This window comes from Alosa pseudoharengus, unplaced genomic scaffold (genome assembly GCF_046254945.1).
Source record: "Alosa pseudoharengus isolate Yale_2024_CS ecotype anadromous, Long Island Sound unplaced genomic scaffold, YU_APseudo_1.1 YU_APseudo_1.1_scf_14, whole genome shotgun sequence".
In the NCBI taxonomy this organism is placed as follows: Eukaryota; Metazoa; Chordata; class Actinopteri; order Clupeiformes; family Clupeidae; genus Alosa; species Alosa pseudoharengus.
The window spans coordinates 39,482,695-39,504,157 of NW_027468609.1; the positions used below are offsets into that span (position 1 = coordinate 39,482,695).

At 40.1% G+C, this 21,463-nt stretch overlaps 1 protein-coding gene and 1 long non-coding RNA gene across 2 annotated transcripts in view; both read left to right on the forward strand.

Annotated features, from left to right (window-relative positions):
- arsb (arylsulfatase B) overlaps positions 1–21,463 on the forward strand; it is a 141,278-nt gene that overhangs the window by 64,144 nt on the left and 55,671 nt on the right. The window contains exon 3 of the mRNA XM_076284923.1: positions 3,212–3,402. Within this exon, the coding sequence (XP_076141038.1) occupies positions 3,212–3,402 (191 nt within the window). The remainder of the gene's footprint in view (positions 1–3,211; positions 3,403–21,463) is intronic.
- LOC143123475 (uncharacterized) lies at positions 7,404–8,292 on the forward strand. The gene is made up of 2 exons (XR_012986835.1): positions 7,404–7,461; positions 7,606–8,292. It is a non-coding gene; the product is annotated as an uncharacterized LOC143123475 (long non-coding RNA).

Below are 21,463 nucleotides of genomic sequence, written 5' to 3' on the forward strand. Positions count from 1 at the left end.
TTTATTTTGAAACAGTTTTTGGCAGAGGAAGCCGTTGAACAGGATGTGTAGTCTTAATAGGGCCAGTTTGTATGCTTAAAGCCTGAGACTGGCAGTTGAAACAGGTGGCCGAACACCTGCCACAGGATTCTATTTGCTGTGATGTCATAAAGGGCAATGTTAAGTCAATGGGGAAATTTTGATCGTTTTTAATTAATAGTTTAAAAAGTATAAAAGTTACAAAGTTGAAAAATACAAAGCCCACATGTCCTAATTAAGACCTACGCGTCAATGTTTGAATGAAGTTTCTACGTTAAATGGTTGAAGCTGCATTAACTGCGTTAGAAGAAGAGGAATAATAAGAACTAGAAAAGCATTTCCTGAAGGAAATACAGTGCATGAAAATGCAAAAAATATGATGTAAAATATCATACAGAGTAAAAACAAACTATATTGGTTGCTAGGTAGATGAGGTTTAATATAGTTGGAGTGACTGAACAGTTAAATAGGTGGATAGTTTATATGGTTAAATGATTTGCTTGGTAGATAAGGTTTAATATAGTTGGAATGATTGAACGGTTAAATAGGTGGATAATACTTAACTTAGTTAACTTAGCTAATGTTTTCATTTTTAGTAGTTATGCTAACTAGCATGTTAGCAATGCTAACATGCTAACTATGTTAACCATGTGACTTAGCTAACCTAGCTAAGCATTTTTGCTAACTATGCTAACTAGCATGCTAATATGTTAGCATGTTAACTATGCTAACCATTTTACTTAGCTAGCTTAGCTAATCATTTTTAGTAGTTTTGCTAAAAATGCTAACTAGCATGTTAACATGCTAGCATGCTAACTATGCTAACCATGTGACTTAGCTAACTTAGCTAATCATTTTCAGCAGTTTTGTTAAAAATGCTAACTAGCATGCTAACATGTTAGCATGCTAACTATGTTAACCATGTGACTTAGCTAACTTAGCTAATCATTTTTAGCAGTTTTGCTAAAAATGGTAACTAGCATGCTAACATGTTAGCATGCTAACTATGCTAACCATTTGACTTAGCTAACTTAGCTAATCATTTTTAGCAGTTTTGCTAAAAATGCTAACTAGCTTCCTAACTAGCATGCTAGCATGCTAACTATGCTAACCAAGTTACTTAGCTAACTTAGCTAACTAGCTACAGTGGGTAGGAGTCATAGTTGATGACAAGTAACAGTTACAATGGCTGAACAGTTAAAAAGTTCAGTAGTTTAAAGGGTTAAATTGTTTAACAGTGAAATATTGTAGTGAGGACTTTTATTTTGAAACAGTTTTTGGCAGAGGAAGCAGTTGAACAGGATGTGTAGTCTTAATAGGGCCAGTTTGTATGCTTAAAGCCTGAGACTGGCAGTTGAGGCAGGTGGCCCGAACACCTGCCATAGGATTCTAATTGCTTAACGGCTCTATTGTGATGTCATCAGCCCATGTTAAGTCTATGGGGAAATTTTGATTAGTTTTTAATTAATAGTTTAAAAAGTATAAAAGTTACAAAGATGAAAAATACATAGCACCCATGTCCTAAGTAAGACCTACGTAACATAGTTTGAATGAAGTTTCTACGTTAAACGGTTGAAGCTGCATTAAGTGCGTTAGAAGAAGAATAATAATAAAATGCCTTGGAATAACAGTACAGTGCATTTTCATGCACTGTAATAAGAAGAAGCCTAGGAAGAACAGTAGAGTGCATTTTCATGCACTCTAATAAGAAGCCTAGGAAGAACAGTACAGTGCATTTTCATGCACTGTAATAAAATGCCTTGGAATAACAGTACAGTGCATTTTCATGCACTGTAATAATAATAAAATGCCTTGGAATAACAGTACAGTGCATTTTCATGCACTGTAATAAAATGCCTTGGAATAACAGTACAGTGCATTTTCATGCACTGTAATAAGAAGCCTAGGAAGAACAGTACAGTGCATTTTCATGCACTGTAATAAGAAGAAGCCTAGGAAGAACAGTACAGTGCATTTTCATGCACTGTAATAAGAAGAAGCCTAGGAAGAACAGTACAGTGCATTTTCATGCACTGTAATAATAATAATAAGAAGAAGAAGCCTAGGAAGAACAGTAGAGTGCATTTTCATGCACTCTAATAAGAAGAAGAAGAAGAAGAAGAAGAAGCCTAGGAAGAACAGTACAGTGCATTTTCATGCACTGTAATAAAAAGCCTAGGAAGAACAGTACAGCGCATTTTCATGCACTGTAATAAAAAGCCTTGGAAGAACAGTACAGTGCATTTTCATGCACTGTAATAACGTAAATAAAGAGAGAAAACATTTAACTAGACAAATCAATACAAAAAATAAACGTGACATTACATAAAATTACGAACATTACATAAAAAAAAAAAAACATGATGCCAGACGGAGCGGCGTGTCTCGCCAGCGTCCTCGTAACCTAGCAACTCCTATGTGTATGATGATAGTGTGCAACTTTAAAGGTGCGATTTGTAGGATTGTTTACGAACGTTCTGTAGGCCAAAATCAAAACACTGGTGAACGTTCTCAAGACTACCAGATGCGAGCCTCTTCTGGGTTGCCAGATGTAATGAAGACTTAGCTAACGTTAGTTGACCTGCAGCTGCTTTAACGTTTCTCCAGCCATGACCCAGCTACACATTACGGAAACAGTGAAAACAAAAAATACCTCTCTAACCAACGTAACATATTTAGCTGAAGTTAGCGATGCAGATGAAGTTTAGCATAGGCTACCTGTTGTGGAGAAATATGGCCAGCTCTGCGTCAGACTTGATATTCTTAGTTTGACGAAGACGTCACCATCTCAGGAAGCTCCTCCGATGTCCACTTAATTTGTTTCTTGTTTTAATTTTGGAAATTTGCCTGCCTCTTGTAGGCGTTCATGACTACAACTGACAGCTGTTGACAGTTGGCTAATTTGGCAACCCAAATAGGAGGACGCGCCAGCCCATTATTAATATGCTATTCTAGAATTAATCGTTCAAAACATAAACAAAAATTCCAAGAGATTCCGCCCCGTAACTGATTTTTTTTCATGGGTTTTACGGGGTTTCACGGGTTAGAGTAATGTTGTCAAATAAGCCATTACGTCAATTCATCGTGTTTCCTCACTCTGACAACATATGGTGATCATTTTTGGAATGGTTACAGTTTATTTTCCATTATTTCCTACATACTGGACCTTTAACTGGTTAACTATTTCCCACAGGTTACCTAGCAGGCAGTGAAAACTACTTTACCCATCAACGCTGCTACCCTATTTCTAAGTTGAATCTGACACGCTGTGCCCTGGACCTGCGTGAAGGGGAGGAGGTTGCTGCAGAATACAATGGGAGCTATTCTACTGAGATTTTCACGCAGAAAGCCTCCGATCTTATTGGCAAACATGATCAAAACAAGGTATTGAACTGTCAGCTTTTACTACTCTCTTTGAGTGTACATTTCACAATATCATAATTAAAGTTCCTGCACCAGAGATTGCTTGCTGAATGGCACAGCCAGTATTTTATACATTGTGAGCAGCTCATTAGTACCCTATAGATACTTACTTTGAGCTCTCTTGTAAGATTATTTGACTTAAAATAAGTCAAAATCTTCTTAAATTAAGACATAAAAACAAGTAAATGTATCTGCCAGTGGAGTAAGTAAGAATACGATTGAAAATGTAAGACAATTTAAGGTAAATTTACTTACTCCACTGGCAAATCTTAAGTCAAATAATCTTACAAGAAAGCTCAAAGTGTAAGTATCTTTATACTAAAAATAATACTAACTAGATTTTTTTATGTTAATATAAGATTATAACACTTGGTAAGATATCATTTTTTGCAGTGAGGCTATTGAATCTGTCAAAACCTCCAAGCACAAATAGTTTAAGTATTTTAAATGGAGCAGAACTTATGTCTCTGCTTGTTCAAATCTTATTATGTGTTTTATTGTTTCATGTTCACTAAACTTTTGATTCCTTTTAATGTTGTAATTGGTTGACTCTATTAAACTGCGCTTGTGATTGAATTATACTGTTCAGTTGTGACTCCGCAAATTACATTAGAGTAATGGTTCTCAAACTTTTTCTGTCATTCCCCACTTTGGACAAGAGGGTACTTCCAAGCCCCACCTCTATTGCCCCAACATAATAGGCCAAGCTTAAAATTCTACAAACACACACGTTAGTTGTTCAGAAAAAATAACACAAAAATAGGGCAAATAAGAGTGCAATGGTGTTATCACTTCAATACAGTTCAAAATTGAGAAAAAAAGAATAGCAATTGCAACAATGTTATCACTTAAATGCACTTTGCAATCTGCAAAAAAGAGAAAATGCATTTGGCAAGATAGATGAGCAAGTGAATGTCTGATGCAGTTTCAGAGACCTGCCTGACACGTTGGAGATAACCCATGAGGCAAAAAAGGTGTTTCTTTGTCGAAGAAAGTGGGATGCAATATAAGTTAAGTTTAAGTTATACTGTATAGTCCTGTAGGAAGTTCCTATTGGAAATTTGTTCTCTGCGCCTTAAATTGGATAAAATGCAGGAATTTGCTAGGATCTCAAAACCGGATTATGAACATGCTTTACCATAGAAAAACACACGATAGCATCGGGTAAGTTGAGCTATTCACGTTAGCAACTTGTAAGTTATTATTTTGCTGTCACTTAATCTGTTTTTATAACGTGATCCCTTTGACCCAGAAGTATGTGCTTGATATCACTGCAAAACTCTCCTTCTGCTCTTTCATCTGATATATGTGCCATATCTATGCGATCACAGGTTTGCGTTATTAAAATGTGGGTTTGAGTTATTAAAACCAAAGTAAGACTGTAACTACAGACAACCGAAAAAACAAGTGGCCAGTCTCGTTGGAAAGACACTTGTGCTCTTTTAATGTGATAAAAGTGTCATCTTGCTGCGACAAATAGTCCAGGAGCAATTTGACAGGGAAGGAGGGATATGAATTTTGACCAAGGCTTTGAACCGGTTCACGGAACAAAAACCAGAAACTTTTGATGTTTTGCTAGGAACAGAAATGAAACCAGAAACTTAAATTTTTTTTTATGTTCCTGAACAGAATCTAAAATAATGGTAACCGGTTAATACCGTTATTTTTTCGTTCTTTGACAAGATTTCTGTGCAATATGACTTGGTGAGGTTCACTTCCCGTCGTTTACTCATCGGGATAAATGTAATAGAGAAGCTTGGCGCCAACAAGTAGCATAATCAAGATCGTATCCCAAGCTGTAGCCTGTCTCTCAAGCTCAATCATAAGAGGTAAATATTGTACCAAGTATTGCACAAATGTTTGGTTTTAAATATGAATTCTATCTATTTAGATAGGCTATGAATTTCCAATGCATTGTTGTAAAAAAGCTGCTGGGTCAAGCTAATGAAAATACAGCTAAATATAGCTAAATAATGTTGGACAGCTAGCATTGACAGTACCTTGCCAATAAACGACATGGCAGAAATTTTCCTTGTCTTAATTCATGTATAATACTGAAAAAAATGAAGGCATGTCAGAATTACAGTTATGTCGCATAATGTAGCCTATAGTGCTTTTTTTATGTTTGATGATGAGATAGAGATAGAGAATAATGTAGATTAATAATATAATTTCTAATGATCAGCCTACTTATTTGTATGTCCCGCAGCTGACATGGAACGTTATTAACCAGTTTGGGAACTTAATTTTTTTGTTCTAACCGGTTCAGGAACATACATTTTAGGGTTGAACCAAAAACTGGAAACGTTAAAATACTGTTTCTGTTCGGAATTCTGGGTCAAAGCCCTGATTTTGACGCACAGTGGGTCAATGCATGGATCTATTCTAGTTGTAAGTTCAATGCAAAAACCACATTGGAGGAAGTGAAAAGGAGAAAGGAAACTTTGGTGCGAGAAAGGCATGTGTGGGGCCTGTACCGTTAACTACCGCCATTTCATTTTTTTAAATCTCATTTGAGGAAGCATAGTTCACATTTAAAATCACATTGGAGGAAGCATAGTTCACATGCGTGAAATGTATCAATTGCGTGAGTCCAGCCCTGTTTTTGGTAGTCATAAGTAGAATTATGTGTGATAAAGTGGAATGACGCAGGAAAAAAGTATTGAACACGCTAATAAAAAGCAGTACACCAAGGCAAGGAAATGCCAGGAACAAACCGGAATATGTAATTAGTTAGAGAGTAATTATCCTTCCTATCTGTGCAAATGAATATAAGCTGGGTTAGTACATATTGATGGGCTATAAAATGTTTTTCGTCACCAAGGTGTCACACAAGAAACATCTCATGATGGGTAAAAGCAAAGAGACATACTGTTGCAAAACATATTGATGGACCTGGTTACAGATGCATTTGAAAACTTCAGAATCTTCCAGCAAGCAGCATTGGGTCCATTATCTGCAAGTGAAAGGAACATCACTGCATCATCAACCGGCCATGCACACACAGGAGCTCCTCGCAAGATTTCTTACCAGGGAATCAGGAGGATAGTCAGAAGAGTAGCTTAAGAGCCAATGACCTCTTGGTGAAACCTCCAGAAAGACTTGGAGGCAGCAGGTACAGTGTTACAGCGAAAATCATAGGGAATGCACTCCACCTCTATGGCCTCTATGCATGCTAACCCCGCATTACTGAGGAAAAACATGTAGAAGCTAGTTTAAAGTGTGCCACACAACATTTGGACATCCTATGAAATTTTTGGATGTCATATTACACATGTTTGGAGGAGAAATGCCACTGTACATCACCCTAAATATACCATACTAATAGTGAGGTTTGGAGGTGGAGGCATCATGGTGTGGGGCTGTTTTTCATCTCACGGTACTGTAGTCTTCATACAGTTGATGGAATGAAGAATGGAGCAATTTTTTCCGGGAGAATCAGGACAACAAGCCAAAGCATACAGCAAAAATAATCCATCAGAGAAAATCTGAAAAATTCAATTTAAAAGCCATATTATGGGGTGTAATTTCCAACGAATAATGACATTTTAGCAATAGGGAGCATTTGTTCTGAAACAGCAGAAAATGAAATCTAAGCTAAAGATTTTAAAAATTAAAAATTGTTCACATTTTCTATGATGGATTTTTTTCAAAGATGGTGTCATATGAAAGAGGAGGGTCTCTAGTATCCATATGTGGTGTAATTCCCAACGGCAAAAGAAATTGCAATATCGAGCATTTTGAGTGCTGAAAATGTAGTGAAAAAACAAAAACATGGACCTTTTCAATTGAATTTTTTGGGTCATTTTCTCCAATGGATTTTTTCATGTGTGGTGTCATATGAAAGAGGTGGAATTTTCCATGCCAAATTGGTTTTGAGCGATAGGGACCAATTGCAGTGCTGAAAATAGGCCAAAAAGGGAATAATGACTTGAATTGATTTTTTTTTGCCCTATTTTCTCAGATTTTTCGCCAAATGAATTACACATGATTGGGAATAGTTTGAAATCATACTTTATGGTAAATATGGAAAAAATTACAAGCCATCAATCATTTCACTTTGATAATACACTATTCCAGATGTAAATACGTATGCACCAAGACTAAAACAAATTAATTGAATGGATTTCAAGAAAATAACTTGTATCATTTCCCTTTGTGAAGATAATACTACAGTGACCTGAGGCCTGGGGGAACAACAATGTCACGTATGCCATCGTTCACGCTCACGGTCAGATGTACTGTATCAATAGTGAAATGAACATGTGCAACTTCAACAATGCCAAATTCATGTCTGGCGTTTGCACATTTCCAATGTGTATTGTCAGTTGATGACACTTGGAGGCAATGCAGCGCAACAACATTAGTTGATCATAAGTCTAGGCCTTTATTTGCACAGTATATTGTGAAATGTGGGTTTGACACTTTGAGATATCTAAATAAATGGATATACAACATGCAAAAATTATGCTGGCTATGCATTACAGCAGTGGTTCCCAAACTTTTAACAGGCATGTACCCCCTGAGACATTATGATCTTCCGGAGTACCCCCAACACCACCAATTGTTAACAAGGTTTTTTTTTAATTGTTTTATTAATATTTATTTTTATCAATTTTGTCGAGAATAGTGAATAGGATCATAAACATATGATACAAATCTCATCAATAGTCAACATAGGCTATGATAGGCCTACAAATGTGCTGAATATAATGATTTTAAATAGATCTGCACCTAATCTCACACACAATCGTCTTGTTGAATGCAGTGATCTTATCTGGTGCTTGTCTTTGCCTTGTAACTGGAGATTTAACTCATTGAGCTTTCCAAATATATCGCTAAGATGTTTTACCCTCTCTGTCTTCACTCTCAAATATTTTGTTAATGCGTAGAAAATACGTTTTTAATGTGCAGTGCAAATGCTGAAGTTAAGTTATCAACGTGGGATAGAGAAAATGTTTGAAAAAGCATACTGTAGGCTATGACTTAGATCTTTTTCGCGTACCCCCTGAAATCAGTCCACGTACCCCTGGGGGTACGCGTACCCCAGTTTGACAACCGCTGCATTACAGCATCTATAATGACAGCTCTGTAGCCTTATTAGAGAATATCAAGAATTAAAAGGAAATGTGAAGCCTGTTTAAATACAGCACTGATATGTAGTTCCATGATTGTTGATGACTGGCTTATCAACCTTTTCAGATTTTGAAGAGCTATCCTCAAAATTTGTGATGAATGGGGTCGGCTTCATGCATTTGCCCATGCCGTGAACATTTCCTGGGATGTTTTTTCCCTCATGTCTGTTAGTTTTCATTTAAAAACATGCCTTGGGTTCTTAAGTACTGTACTTACCATAAGGGATTTCTTGTCAACAGAGTATTCCAGTGGGAACGGGTAGTCGACTCGATGGGACGGGATCAGCTAAGTGTATTTATACTTAGGATGTACATTAGAGCTAATAAGCACGAGTTACAGCTATTTTCCTCAGTGTGATTGACTGCATACTTTGACCTAAGAGTAGTTCAGTAAAAAAAAGCAGTATTTACATTAAATGTTCACCAGAGATTAGTATTAGCCCAGGCAATATAGGCTACATATAGACATAAGCTAAGCGAAGTTGTGTGCAAGATCTGCTCCACTGAAATCCAATAAAAGAAATGGACAGACAACCAATCTGAACACTTGCATGTGCATCAACCAGCGGAATATTCTACATTGCCAGCTTTCGCTGGGCCTAGCAAAAAAGGTACTACTACTACTATCGCGGTCACTCATCTAAAATCTTCAGTAGTCTGTACCTCATACACAACACATCTCACACCACATTATTACCGGCCATGGCAACTATGAGCAGGAGGAGTGGAAAGTGAAAAAATGGGACTATCCAGTCCAGGCTACTGAAGGCAGGGCGCAACAGCACAGCTAACAACTTTTACAGATAACAAATCCCAATCTCCACTCCGCTGCTGTCTGGGGTTTTTGCCAAAAGCCCGAAATACAAGCCATAGTGAAAGATGGAGGTATTCTGATCCTATAAATCTAACGAAAGAAATGGTTTCTTTTAACATGGTGGAGAATTAGTGCATTTGGCACTTCAGTGCTGTAGCCTTTAAAAATATTTGAGCTATATGTGTCAGCAAGAATTTCCACTAGTTGTAGCAATAACAATAATTAATGAGGACTATTTAAGTTAAAACATTAAATATTTTGGTAACACTTTATATTAAGACACACATATTCACCATTAATTAGCTGTTTACTAACATGTATATTAGTAGCATACTATCCATTTGTTTGTCATTATAAGTCACTAATTAATACCTTATTCTGTAAGACCTTATTTTACCCTTACTAGACCCTTAATTAAGAATGTCCCCTATGTAAGCTCCTAATTACTCCTTATTCATAGTTATTAAATAAATTGTTGCATATGAATTATGACCTAAATATGCATGGCTCAGTATGGGGCTTGTAAGGTGGTAGTACCACAAGAACAGTTATTCACTCCTAATAATACTTATCAAAGATGCTCTTTTCAAATAGAACTAGACACTAAACCACAAGTGCTAATAGTGTACAAATAACTCTAATTAAGTCTTTGTAATGCAGAATATGTTCCCTATTCTAAAGTTGGGTCTAAAATTGATTTTTGTATTTGTGCTAACTTGGCTGTCTGCTTCTTGTGTGCGTTGTAATACACTTAAAAAGTGTGAATAGGAGAAACTTTAGTTTAGGGAACACATGAAATGTAATGTTAATTTAGTGCCAAATTAATTGTGAATTAAATGTGAACAAAGACCCAACTTTAGAATAGGGAACATATACTGCAAAGAAATATGAAAGAAAGAAAGATTTCTGAAAGAAAATCAAGTTCCATTCTTCAGGAGCCCTCCCAACCCCCTCCACCGATATTTTGAGCTGCTACCATCAGGCAGAAGATACACAGTGCCTCTGGCCAAAAAGTCATGTTAGGGAAAGTTAGGCATTTTTTTCACCAATCTGCAAAAAATATTCGGTAACACTTTCTATGAAGGTTGTATTTATAACGCCCTATGAATGCATTCATAATGTTTTATAAGGTGTCTATAAAGCATTGTAATGCTCATTATTACCATCTATATGTATTCACAAGTTGTCATAACCAACTTCATGAGGCATTATGACAGCTTATTATGAATGATAATAATTTTAATCTAAATAATGAATTATAAATATGTCAAGATCTGCCTACTCACTTGTCAGTTTTATGATGCATCATAACCACTTTGCTTTGCTAAATGTGTATAGTGATGCATAAAGAGTTTTGACTTCTACTGTAGTCCTATATATCTATAGCTATAAGTATATGTAATACATTTATAATAATTTATACATCTCCCTATAGCACACAATTATAAACAGCTATGGAATATCATAAGTGTTATTTGTCAGTTCTAAGTAAAGTGACAAGAATATGACCCTATTATCCTACAATGAAATGAGAGCCTGGACAGTAAAGACAAAAGGAATGCATTTAGTTCACTTTATATTCATTTAAACCAAAGGTCTATTTTAATCTTTCATAATGTCCCAAGATAGATTTCAGTGGCATTGTGAGTTTTATTCCAATAATAACCACCACCACAAAATATAGGACCATGCAGTGCCACTTTTTTGGCCTGTCTCATTGTGTTTGTGTAATGTGCTCAGAGCATTGATAATCAGTCTGATTATGTGTGTTGGTTTAAATGAAAATAAAGTGAACTAAATGCATTCCTTTTGTCTTTACTGACCAGGCTCTCATTTCATTGTGCCTCATTTTGTTTATAATAACCTTATATCTATTTATAACAACACCTCATTTGCTCTACTTTACCTAAAGCTGACAAATAACACCTATGACATTAACATAGTGATTTATAATATTGTGCATATGGGGTAAAGATGCTAGACTCGGTACTTAGTTCATTGCACCCTGTAATTACTCAGTGAACTTATATCTGTTAATAATAGGGTCATATTCTTGTCACTTTACTTAGAGCTGACAAATAACACTATGATACTATGATATTCCATAGCTGTTTATAATTGTGTGCTGTACGGAGATGTATAAATTATTATAACTTTATTACATATACTTATAGCTATAGATATAAATAGGACTACAGTAGAAATCAAGACTCTTTATGCATCACTACGCATTTAGCAAAGCAAAGTAGTTATGATGCATCATAAAACTGACAAGTGAGTAGGCAGATCTTGACATATTTATAATCTAAGCTGTGCGAACGTCAGAGGGCGGGATCAGACGTGACTAGCTCCTTATAATATCGGAGCACCTCTCAGGTAATCAGACAACAACTGCAGTGAGTTGGGAGAGAGAAAGGAAGAACACATAGGCTACTACTGGCAAATCCTCTCCAATTGTTTACAATTGGACTCTGGGCGTTTGGAAACAGCTGAGGGAGGAGGCTACTTGAAACTGCGAGTTTCGGTCGGTGTGAGCGAGCGGACTTTCAGTTGACAGTAATTAACACCCTTTTGAACAATCTAAGCTGTGCGAACGTCAGAGGGCGGTCTACGCTGATTCATCATTAGTGAGACACGAGGACAGCTGCAGGCAATTCCTGTCAGCATAACAATAGAGGCTGTTGCTGAAGCGTCAGCGTAAGCGTCAGCCCTCGTTTCAGCCGTCCTCGTTTAAGACGGACGCGGTCAAGACAAGCAAGTTTACCTGTGCAAGTTCACCGAGCACAGGCGCCGACAAAGGCAAAAATGTGCCATTCCACCATATCTGTTATCACCGGCCATCGCAGAAAACGGCATCATGCCAAAAGGGGCCGAAATCGCCTTAACCTACAGCAACTTAAACGGTCCTCACCTACAGAAACCTCTTTCTCCATGGGCTTGTGGAACTGTCAATCCGCAGTCAACAAAACGGACTTCATAGCTGGCTATGCCAACCATCTTTCGTTGGAACTCCTTGCTCTCACTGAGACTTGGATCAAACCAGAGAACACAGCCACCCCGGCTGCACTCTCCACTAACCTTACACTATCCCACACCCCTCGTCCATCTGGACGAGGAGGTGGGACGGGCCTGCTGATCTCCAACAAATGGAAATTCACCCCGCTACTGCCTTCAAACAAATATGTCTCATTCGAATTCCATGCCATCACAGTGATCGCCCCAGCAAAACTCTACGTGCTGGTCATCTACCGCCCTCCAGGCCAACTAGGCGACTTTTTGGATGAACTTGACACTCTGCTGTCCTCCATCCCTGAGCATGACTGTCCGCTTCTTCTTCTCGGCGATATCAACATCCACTTAGATGCCCCAGGCTCAGCGGACTTTCTGGCCCTGATCCACTCCTTTGACCTCAAACTGGTTCAAAGCCCACCGACACACAAAGCTGGCAAAGAGCTTGACTTGATCTTCACTCGGAACTGCAGCACAGACACCCTCACGGTGACGCCTCTCCATCTTTCTGACCACTTCTTCATCCGGTTCAACGTCAGCCTGACAGAACAGCCTCCGGCTCCTCAGCCGATGGTCACGTTCCGCCGCAACATCCGGAACCTGTCTCCAACGCACTTTTCCTCTGTGGTTGCCTCCGGTCTACCTCCACTCAACACCTTCTCCTCTCTGGAGGTTAATGAGGCCACAGACTCGCTCTGCTCCACACTGAGCTCGTGTCTAGACGAGCTGTGCCCTCTTACCACAAGGCCAGCTCGATCCAAACACTCTCATCCATGGCTAAATGATACCCTCCGATCGCAGCGCACCAGACTCAGAGCCGCGGAGAGGAAATGGCACAAATCCAAACTAACTGATGACCTCAAAAACTACCAGACACTCCTGGCCTCCTTCTCAGCCAGCATCACTGCTGCTAAGACGGCTTTCTACAATGACAAAATCAACAGTGCTACAGACACTCGAAAACTTTTTTCAACCTTCAAATCGCTACTCAACCCTCAGATGCCTTCTCCTCCATCCAGCCTTACTGCAGACACCCTCGCCTCATTTTTTACAAACAAAGTGGCGGCAATCAGCAGTCAATTCTCTACATGCCCACTCAACGCATCGGACTCAGATACCGCACTCCTACAACCTCTAGGGACTGCTAGATCATCTTTCTCAGCATTCACGCCTCTCTCTGAGAATGAAGTATCTAGACTCCTGACATGCAGCCATCCTACCACATGCTCGCTGGACCCTATACCTACGAGCCTACTTCAGTCCATCAGCCCGACCATCGCACCAGCTATCACACACGTGATCAATGCCTCGCTAACCTCCGGCACATTTCCAACAGCGTTCAAAACGGCCCGGGTAACACCGTTACTTAAGAAAGCTTCTCTCAACCCTGCTCAAGTCGAGAACTACCGCCCTGTCTCACTCCTGCCTTTCTTATCCAAAGGCATTGAACGAGCAGTCTCCAAACAGGTCTCTGACTTCCTATCACAGAACAACCTTCTGGATCCAAATCAGTCTGGGTTCAAAAGCGGCCACTCTACCGAAACGGCTCTGCTGTCTGTAACAGAAGCCTTAAAAGAAGCCAGGGCGACCGCTCGGTCATCAGTACTCATTCTGCTTGACTTATCGGCTGCCTTTGACACGGTTAATCACCGTATCCTTCTCTCTATACTCGCTAACATGGGAATCTCCGGTTCTGCTCTCTCCTGGTTTGAATCCTACCTCACAGGACGCTCGTTTAACGTATCATGGCTTGGTCAGCTATCTGCACCTCATCATCTCACCACAGGGGTCCCCCAGGGCTCAGTACTGGGCCCCCTTCTCTTTGCTATCTACACCACCTCCTTGGGACAGATTATCCGTTCGCATGGCTTCTCATACCACTGCTATGCAGACGACACACAGCTCTATCTGTCCTTTCCACCTGATGACCCCTTGGTTTCAGCACGGATCTCGGATTGCCTCTCAGACATAGCTACATGGATGAAGGCACACCACCTCCAGCTGAACCTCTCAAAGACTGAACTGCTGGTCCTCCCAGCTAAACCTACCATACACCACGACATCAACATCAAATTTGACTCTCTGTCTGTTTCACCTACCAGGACTGCAAGAAATCTAGGAGTTGTTCTCGACAACCAACTAAACTTCTCAGATCATGTTGCCTCAGTCGCCCGGTCATGCCGTTTCGCACTCTACAATATACGGAAAATCAGGACTTACTTAAATCAAGATGCCACCCAACTTCTGGTTCAGGCAATAGTCATCTCACGACTCGACTACTGCAACGCCCTCCTGACAGGTCTCCCAGCCTGCGCAGTGAAACCACTTCAGATGATCCAGAACGCGGCGGCGCGCCTGGTCTACAACCAACCCAAGAGGGCACATGTTACCCCGCTACTCATCCAGCTACATTGGCTACCTATGGCGGCCCGCATCAAATTCAAGGCTCTAACGCTTGCCTACAAAGTAGTCTCCGGTTCTGCTCCCACCTACTTGAATGCCTTCATACAGACATACGCTACCTCCAGACCGCTGCGCTCCTCAGACGAACGACGTCTAGCTCTACCTCCGGTACGCTCAGGCCAATCCAAACTTTTCTCATCTGTTGTTCCTCGCTGGTGGAACACACTGCCAGCTCCTACTAGGGCAGGGACATCCCTCTCCATTTTCAAAAAACTCCTGAAGACCCAGCTCTTTAGAGAACATCTCCTCTCATAGCAACACTTACAACAAGTCTTGCTGATCCTAGCACTCACCAGCCGTCTTAAACTGACACGTAACTGTTAAAAACAGCACTCACTGATGCACTTATTCTTACTGTACTCTAATGTTTTTTAAATTGTCCTAATATTGTTGAGAATTGCTCTAAACTTAAACTGTTTACCATGTTGTTAGTCGCTTTGGCTAAAAATGCGTCAGCCAAATGTAATGTAATGTAATGTAATGTAATGTAATAATGCATTATTCAGATTAAAATTATAATCATTCATAATTAGCTGTCATAATGCATCATGAAGTTGGTTATGACGACTTGTGAATACATATAGATGGTAATAATGAGCATTACAATGCTTTATAGACACCTTATAAAACATTATGAATGCATTCATAGGGCGTTATAAATACAACCTTCATAGAAAGTGTTACCAATAGCTTTTTTTTATTATGTGCTCCTATAGGTGTCTAGTAACACCTCCCAATTTATCCACGGCCAAATCCTCGGAGAAACGCCTGGAGAGCCCATCACGTTTGGGGTGCCCAGAGGGTCTGGGCAAATTTTAACCAATATTAGCTTTTTAAATGTCTAACTAGGGGTTTTTAGGGGCAGGCGCGCCTGCAGGTGTACGTCCGTACGCACTGTGCGTACCATCAGGCTCAACAGCGAGAGAAAATTTCCCTTGTGTGTGTGTGCATTCACACCAAATTGGCCTACCATACCTTCCCAACTATGCACAGTATCCCATTAGCTGCATGCCATCAGGCTATTTACCATTTTCTATTATGTAAAGTTAGTGAACACGTTATAAAAATGAACGTGCACACATTTTGTTTGAGCAGGAGAGAGAATACGCACGCAGGCACGCAATAGGCTACTTGTTTTCTTTTACTCGGCTATCTATAGTTATCAGCACACAATGTTGAGCTAATTCACTAACTCAATACTCATCATGGATATCACAAGTTTTAAACAACGAAAACAGAAAGGATGGAGGCAGCAAAGCTAGGAGTTATTCCAGATGGACAAGAACAAGGTAGGCAATCGGTGTGCTTGTCAGAACATTAGACTGCACTAAAGCCAGACGTCACGTTACGCTAGAACAAAACTAAAGGTATCTTTAGCCTGTAGCTATAGGGCTGTATCAAGTTGTCCAAATGAATAGGTCATTGTAGACTATGGGTGTGTTCCAAACGGGCAAAGTTGCTGCCTTTTAAGATATCTAACTGGGGAGCAAGGCAGCAAGTGTGGTTCGAAACCGAAAAAACAAATTCTGCTGCCTTTTAAGATATCTTAGAATTCCCAAATAACGGTAATTTTTGAAGGCAGCATCGATGCACACTTCATGCTCCCTCCTACCCATAATCCCTTGCGGCAACGTCTGAAACAGCTGTGAAAGGTAAACAAACGGCGGATGACATCGGTAATGGCTGCTGAATCTGTTTAAAATGTCATTTGTGGGACCTTATTTTGCTTAGATTTGTAGAAAAGAGATGAAAAATAAACAACTTACTATCTGATTATGCCATTGTTGTAACCATTAATAGCGTCTGGTCTGATATATCTGCCGGCCGTAAAACTAATTTATACCGTTAGCCTGCTAGCTTACGTAAGCTAATTTAGTTTAACGTCAGGCCTTTGCTAACGTCATACCGTAGTGTTAACCAAAGATTCTAGAGTGCTACGCTCATTTTTAAAAGATGCATTTAATCCAAAGTCATGTCTAGTTAGACAGCTCTCTATGTAGGGAGGGAGGCAGTAGGCAGCTGTCTCCCGTTTCGAACACACCCGTTGTCGTTGTATTATTGCATGTGGATGTTGTTATGCTATGTAGGCTACTTTTTTGCTGACTGACCAATGCACGGACCAATATTGTTCACGAGTGTTTTTTTTTTTTGCGGGGGGGGGGGGGGGATGGGTGTGCGTACCATAGCATTAATTCCTGCAGGCGCCCCTGTTTAGGGGTGCTGAATCTATCCCAGCCATTAGTTTTGACTAAAAATGACCCCAAGTCCATAAAAAATCCATAACAAGTGGTTTTATTGAACAATTACAAAACAAAACTTCTTTAATCGGTTTAAAATGTATCCAACTCCCCTGCACTCCCTCACTCGTTATTATCTGGCTAGTTGATGATTACGTCACAATACTGGCGCCTGACTGGCAGCCTGTTACAGTAGCTCCGTTACATTTGTAAAATTTTTCGCTATTTTCATTGTTTTTTCTCACTTGTCACGGCTCTAGTTTTTGCACTAGACTGTGCATGTATATAGTCTGATACTTTTGTTTCAGTTTTTCAGTTTTCAGTGCGTTTTTGATCAGTTTGACAGTTTAGATAACTTGCATTTTTTACGCATTTTTACAGAGCATCGTTTTTTTTTAAATGATGCGCTATTCCAGAGAGATGCTCCTAAGTTGCCAGGCTGCGAGCGCTCCCCTGCCCAATATACCTGCAGAGATACCAAGGCATAGACGAGGTACCAGAGCTGGAGTGAGAGTGAGTCCGGCCTTGCCAGCTCTACTGCTCTCTAATGTAAGATCTATCAGGAATAAAATGGACGAGCTTTTTCTTCAAACCCACAGCAACTAGAAGTACAAGGAATGCTCTGCCATCTGCTTGACCGAGACCTGGCTAGATGAGTACACTCCAGATGCGGCAATCACGCCTCCCGGCTTTTCAATATACCGGGCAGACAGGTCAGCTAATCTATCACTCAAGTCTAAAGGTGGTGGTGTATGCTTCCTAGTCAATGATCGATTGTGCACCAACTCTACCATTGTAACACAGTTCTGCTCCCCGGATCTGGAATTTCTTATTGTCATATGCAGACCCTTTTACCTACCACGAGAGTTTGCGTCTATCGTGCCAATTGGTGTTTACATCCCACCACAAGCCAATGCTATCACTGCCACATGTGTACTAGCTCAACATATAGCCGCAACTGAATTATCACATCCAGATACTGCCGTAATAGTTCTGGGGGACTTCAACCACTGCAACCTGCCTGACAGGCTACCAAACTACACTGCAACCTGCCTGACAGGCTACCAAACTACACTGCAACATGTCAGACAAGAGGAGATAACATTCTGGATCACTGCTACACCACTATCACTTCGGCTTATCGTGCATTCCCGAGTGCTCCGCTGGGAAAGTCTGATCATGCAACAATCTTCCTCGTCCCGGAGTATCGTCAGAAACTTAAATGTGTGAAGCCGAAGTCCAACATCGTGAAAGTATGGTCCACAGATGCTATCGATACGCTGAAAGGCTGCTTTGAATGCACCAACTGGGACATCTTTAAACACACGTGTGTCAGCCTCTAGACGAGTACACAGAGGCTGTGACGTCATACGTCCGGTTTTGTGTTGATGACTGCATTGAGACCAAATGCATCAAGACATATGGCAATGGTAAACCCTGGTTCACCAAAGAGGTTGCTGCACTTTGCAGAAAAAAAAGTTCTGCATTTAAGAAAGGAGACAAGGAGTATAAGACTGCCAAGTATGTACTTAACCCTGAGCTTCCTGATAGACTCAATGCATTTTATGCCCGGTTTGAGGACAACCAGTCACCAGCAGTCTTCCCCTCTCCTCCCACCTCCTCCTCTCCTCCCTTTGTCATCCAGGAGGCAGAGGTGTGCAACATTTTTTTAAAAACATAAGGCCAGGAAAGCAGCAGGACCAGATCAGCTTTCCCCAGCTGTTTTCAGACACTGTGCAGATCAACTGGCACCTGTCTTCACTGACATTTTCAATACTTCTCTGCAGCAGTGTGTAGTTCCACAGTGTTTTAAAGCCTCTACCATCATTCCGGTCCCGAAGACAACAAAAACAACTGGGCTCAACGACTTCAGGCCTGTTGCCCTCACTTCAGTGGCTATGAAGGTGTTTGTGGTACTCTCCCATCTGCAAATCACAGTATCACCGCTGATGGATCCCTACCGGTTTGCTTACCAGTGTAACAGATCTGTGGAAGATGCCATCAACCTAAGAGTTCACTCTATACTGCAACACTTGGAGTCAAGCAACACCTATGCATGCATGATGTTCATTGACTTTAGCTCTGCCTTTAACACCATTGATCCACTCATCCTCTTCTCTAGGTTACAAGCCATGAACATCAACTCAGCTCTGTGTCACTGGATACTGGACTTCCTGAGGAATAGAATTCAATCAGTCAAGGTTAACCAAACAACATCATGCCCTCTGACCCTCAACACTGGAGCGCCACAAGGCTGTGTGTTATCTCCTCTTCTGTTCTCCATCTACACTAATGACATGAGATCTCACCATCACTCTGTCAAAGTATTGAAGTATGCAGATGACACCACCATCATAGGCCTCATTAGTGACAATGACGAGTCCCAGTACCACAAGGAGGTGAAATGGGCTACGGACTGCTGTACTGAAAATAAGCTCCATCTTAACGCCTCAAAAACCAAAGAAATGGTTGTGGACATGAGAAGGTGGCCTAACACCAAAGCCCCGTCTATTATAGGTGAACAGCCTATAACCTTGACTGACTCCTTTAAATTTCTTGGCTCACATATCAGCCATAATTTGTAATGGGACATTAACACCACCTACTAATAGTATATTACTACCATATTTCTCTTAAGACTCGGTCAGGAAAATCAGGATCCAGGCTTTTATTCTTTTCAATGAGGGGCCAGTGCCCCTCAAGGGAGAGGTGGCATGTTTGTGTCACCCCATCATGGGTTTCACCAGATTCTCTGACTATACAGAAACAGTCTACCATATGTAAGTTACACACAAAGAGAAGGAGTGACCTACTAGTATGAATATGCAATGTAAAGGTGTGGTGTGTGGGGATGTGGCCTTTTGGTGCCATCAAGTCTGCTCAGCTTCTATTGTCTTTTAATTAAAACTACCGGTAACACTTTATTTTAATGTGTCGCTGTTACAGTGTAGCTACCTAATTAGGTACAGTGGTACAACCTGTGTAACAACATGTACTATCAGGTACTATCACAACACAACATACATGTCATATGTACATGTAAGTAATTAACTGGTACACTTAATAGGTTTATTCTACTGTATCAAAGAGTAACAAGGTTGTAGCAGCACAGGTTGGAGCTAAGAATGGTTTGTATATCAAATCTATCATGACCAGATTTACCCCATCCAGCAGGTCTCAGGTCAGCTCTTTGCCTCTGATGAAAATGTAGACAAATTGGCAAAGTTTTGTAAAAGCACTCAGTATTACAATGTAACAACTATATGTAGGTACCCACAAATACATAATGCAAGTACAATGATAGTACCTGATAGTACATGTTGTTACACAGGTTGTACCACTGTACCTAATTAGGTAGGTACACTGTAACAGCGACACATTAAAATAAAGTGTTACCCCTGGTGATAAGCAAAAGGCCTCTAGACAGGCTTTCATTGAATTCTAATTATTCAAGGATAAACAATGGATACACTGCATACAGACCAAAGACACACACAGGGTACAAAAATCACAAATGACCATAAGAACTACACAGTATGTACATTTACAGAAATGAGTCTGATTCACAACACTTTCACCACTTTATCAAAAAGGCGAATCAGAGACTTTATTTCCTAAGACAACCTTTTGCTGCTCTTCCACAAAGCCATCATTGAAAGCATCATCACATCTTCAATCACTGTCTGGTATGGGAGCTCTGACAGTCGCACCAAGAGGAGATTAGAGAGAGTTGTCACCAAAGCCTCCAACATCACTGGACATTAAACTCGACATTTCGAGAATAAAGTTGAAATGTCATATCGACTTTAATCTCGACGTGTCGACTTTAAAGTAACCATGTCGACATTAATCTCGACATTTCGAGAATAAAGTTGAAATATATGGGGTGGTCGGGAGGACAGCTTCATTCGTCCATCCATAGACATTCATGCTGTTTTGCATCCATTACAAATTAACACTCCCCTCTATGTCAACACTTATTTCTTTGCATTGTGCGACTATAGAGTTGATGAAGTAAGTAAATGTTCCAATCAATGATCCAGGCAGCATGTTTTCTTCTCTGTCCTTCATTTTACAGTCTAATTTTTACTGACTAGAACGGCTCGGGGTCAAAGGTCATACAGAATCGATTAATCTGCACTAATTTTTTTGATCAGTTATTTTTTCTCAAATTAATTAATCGAAATGAATCAGTTATTTTGACAGCCCTAATATATACTATTTTGATCCCGTGAGGGAATATGTGTGCATGTACTTTATTTATGCACTATGTGTGCATATGTGCATATGTAGGCTACTAGCCTAGTGCATGGGGTGGTCGGGAGGACAGCTTCATTCGTCCATCCATAGACATTCATGCTGTT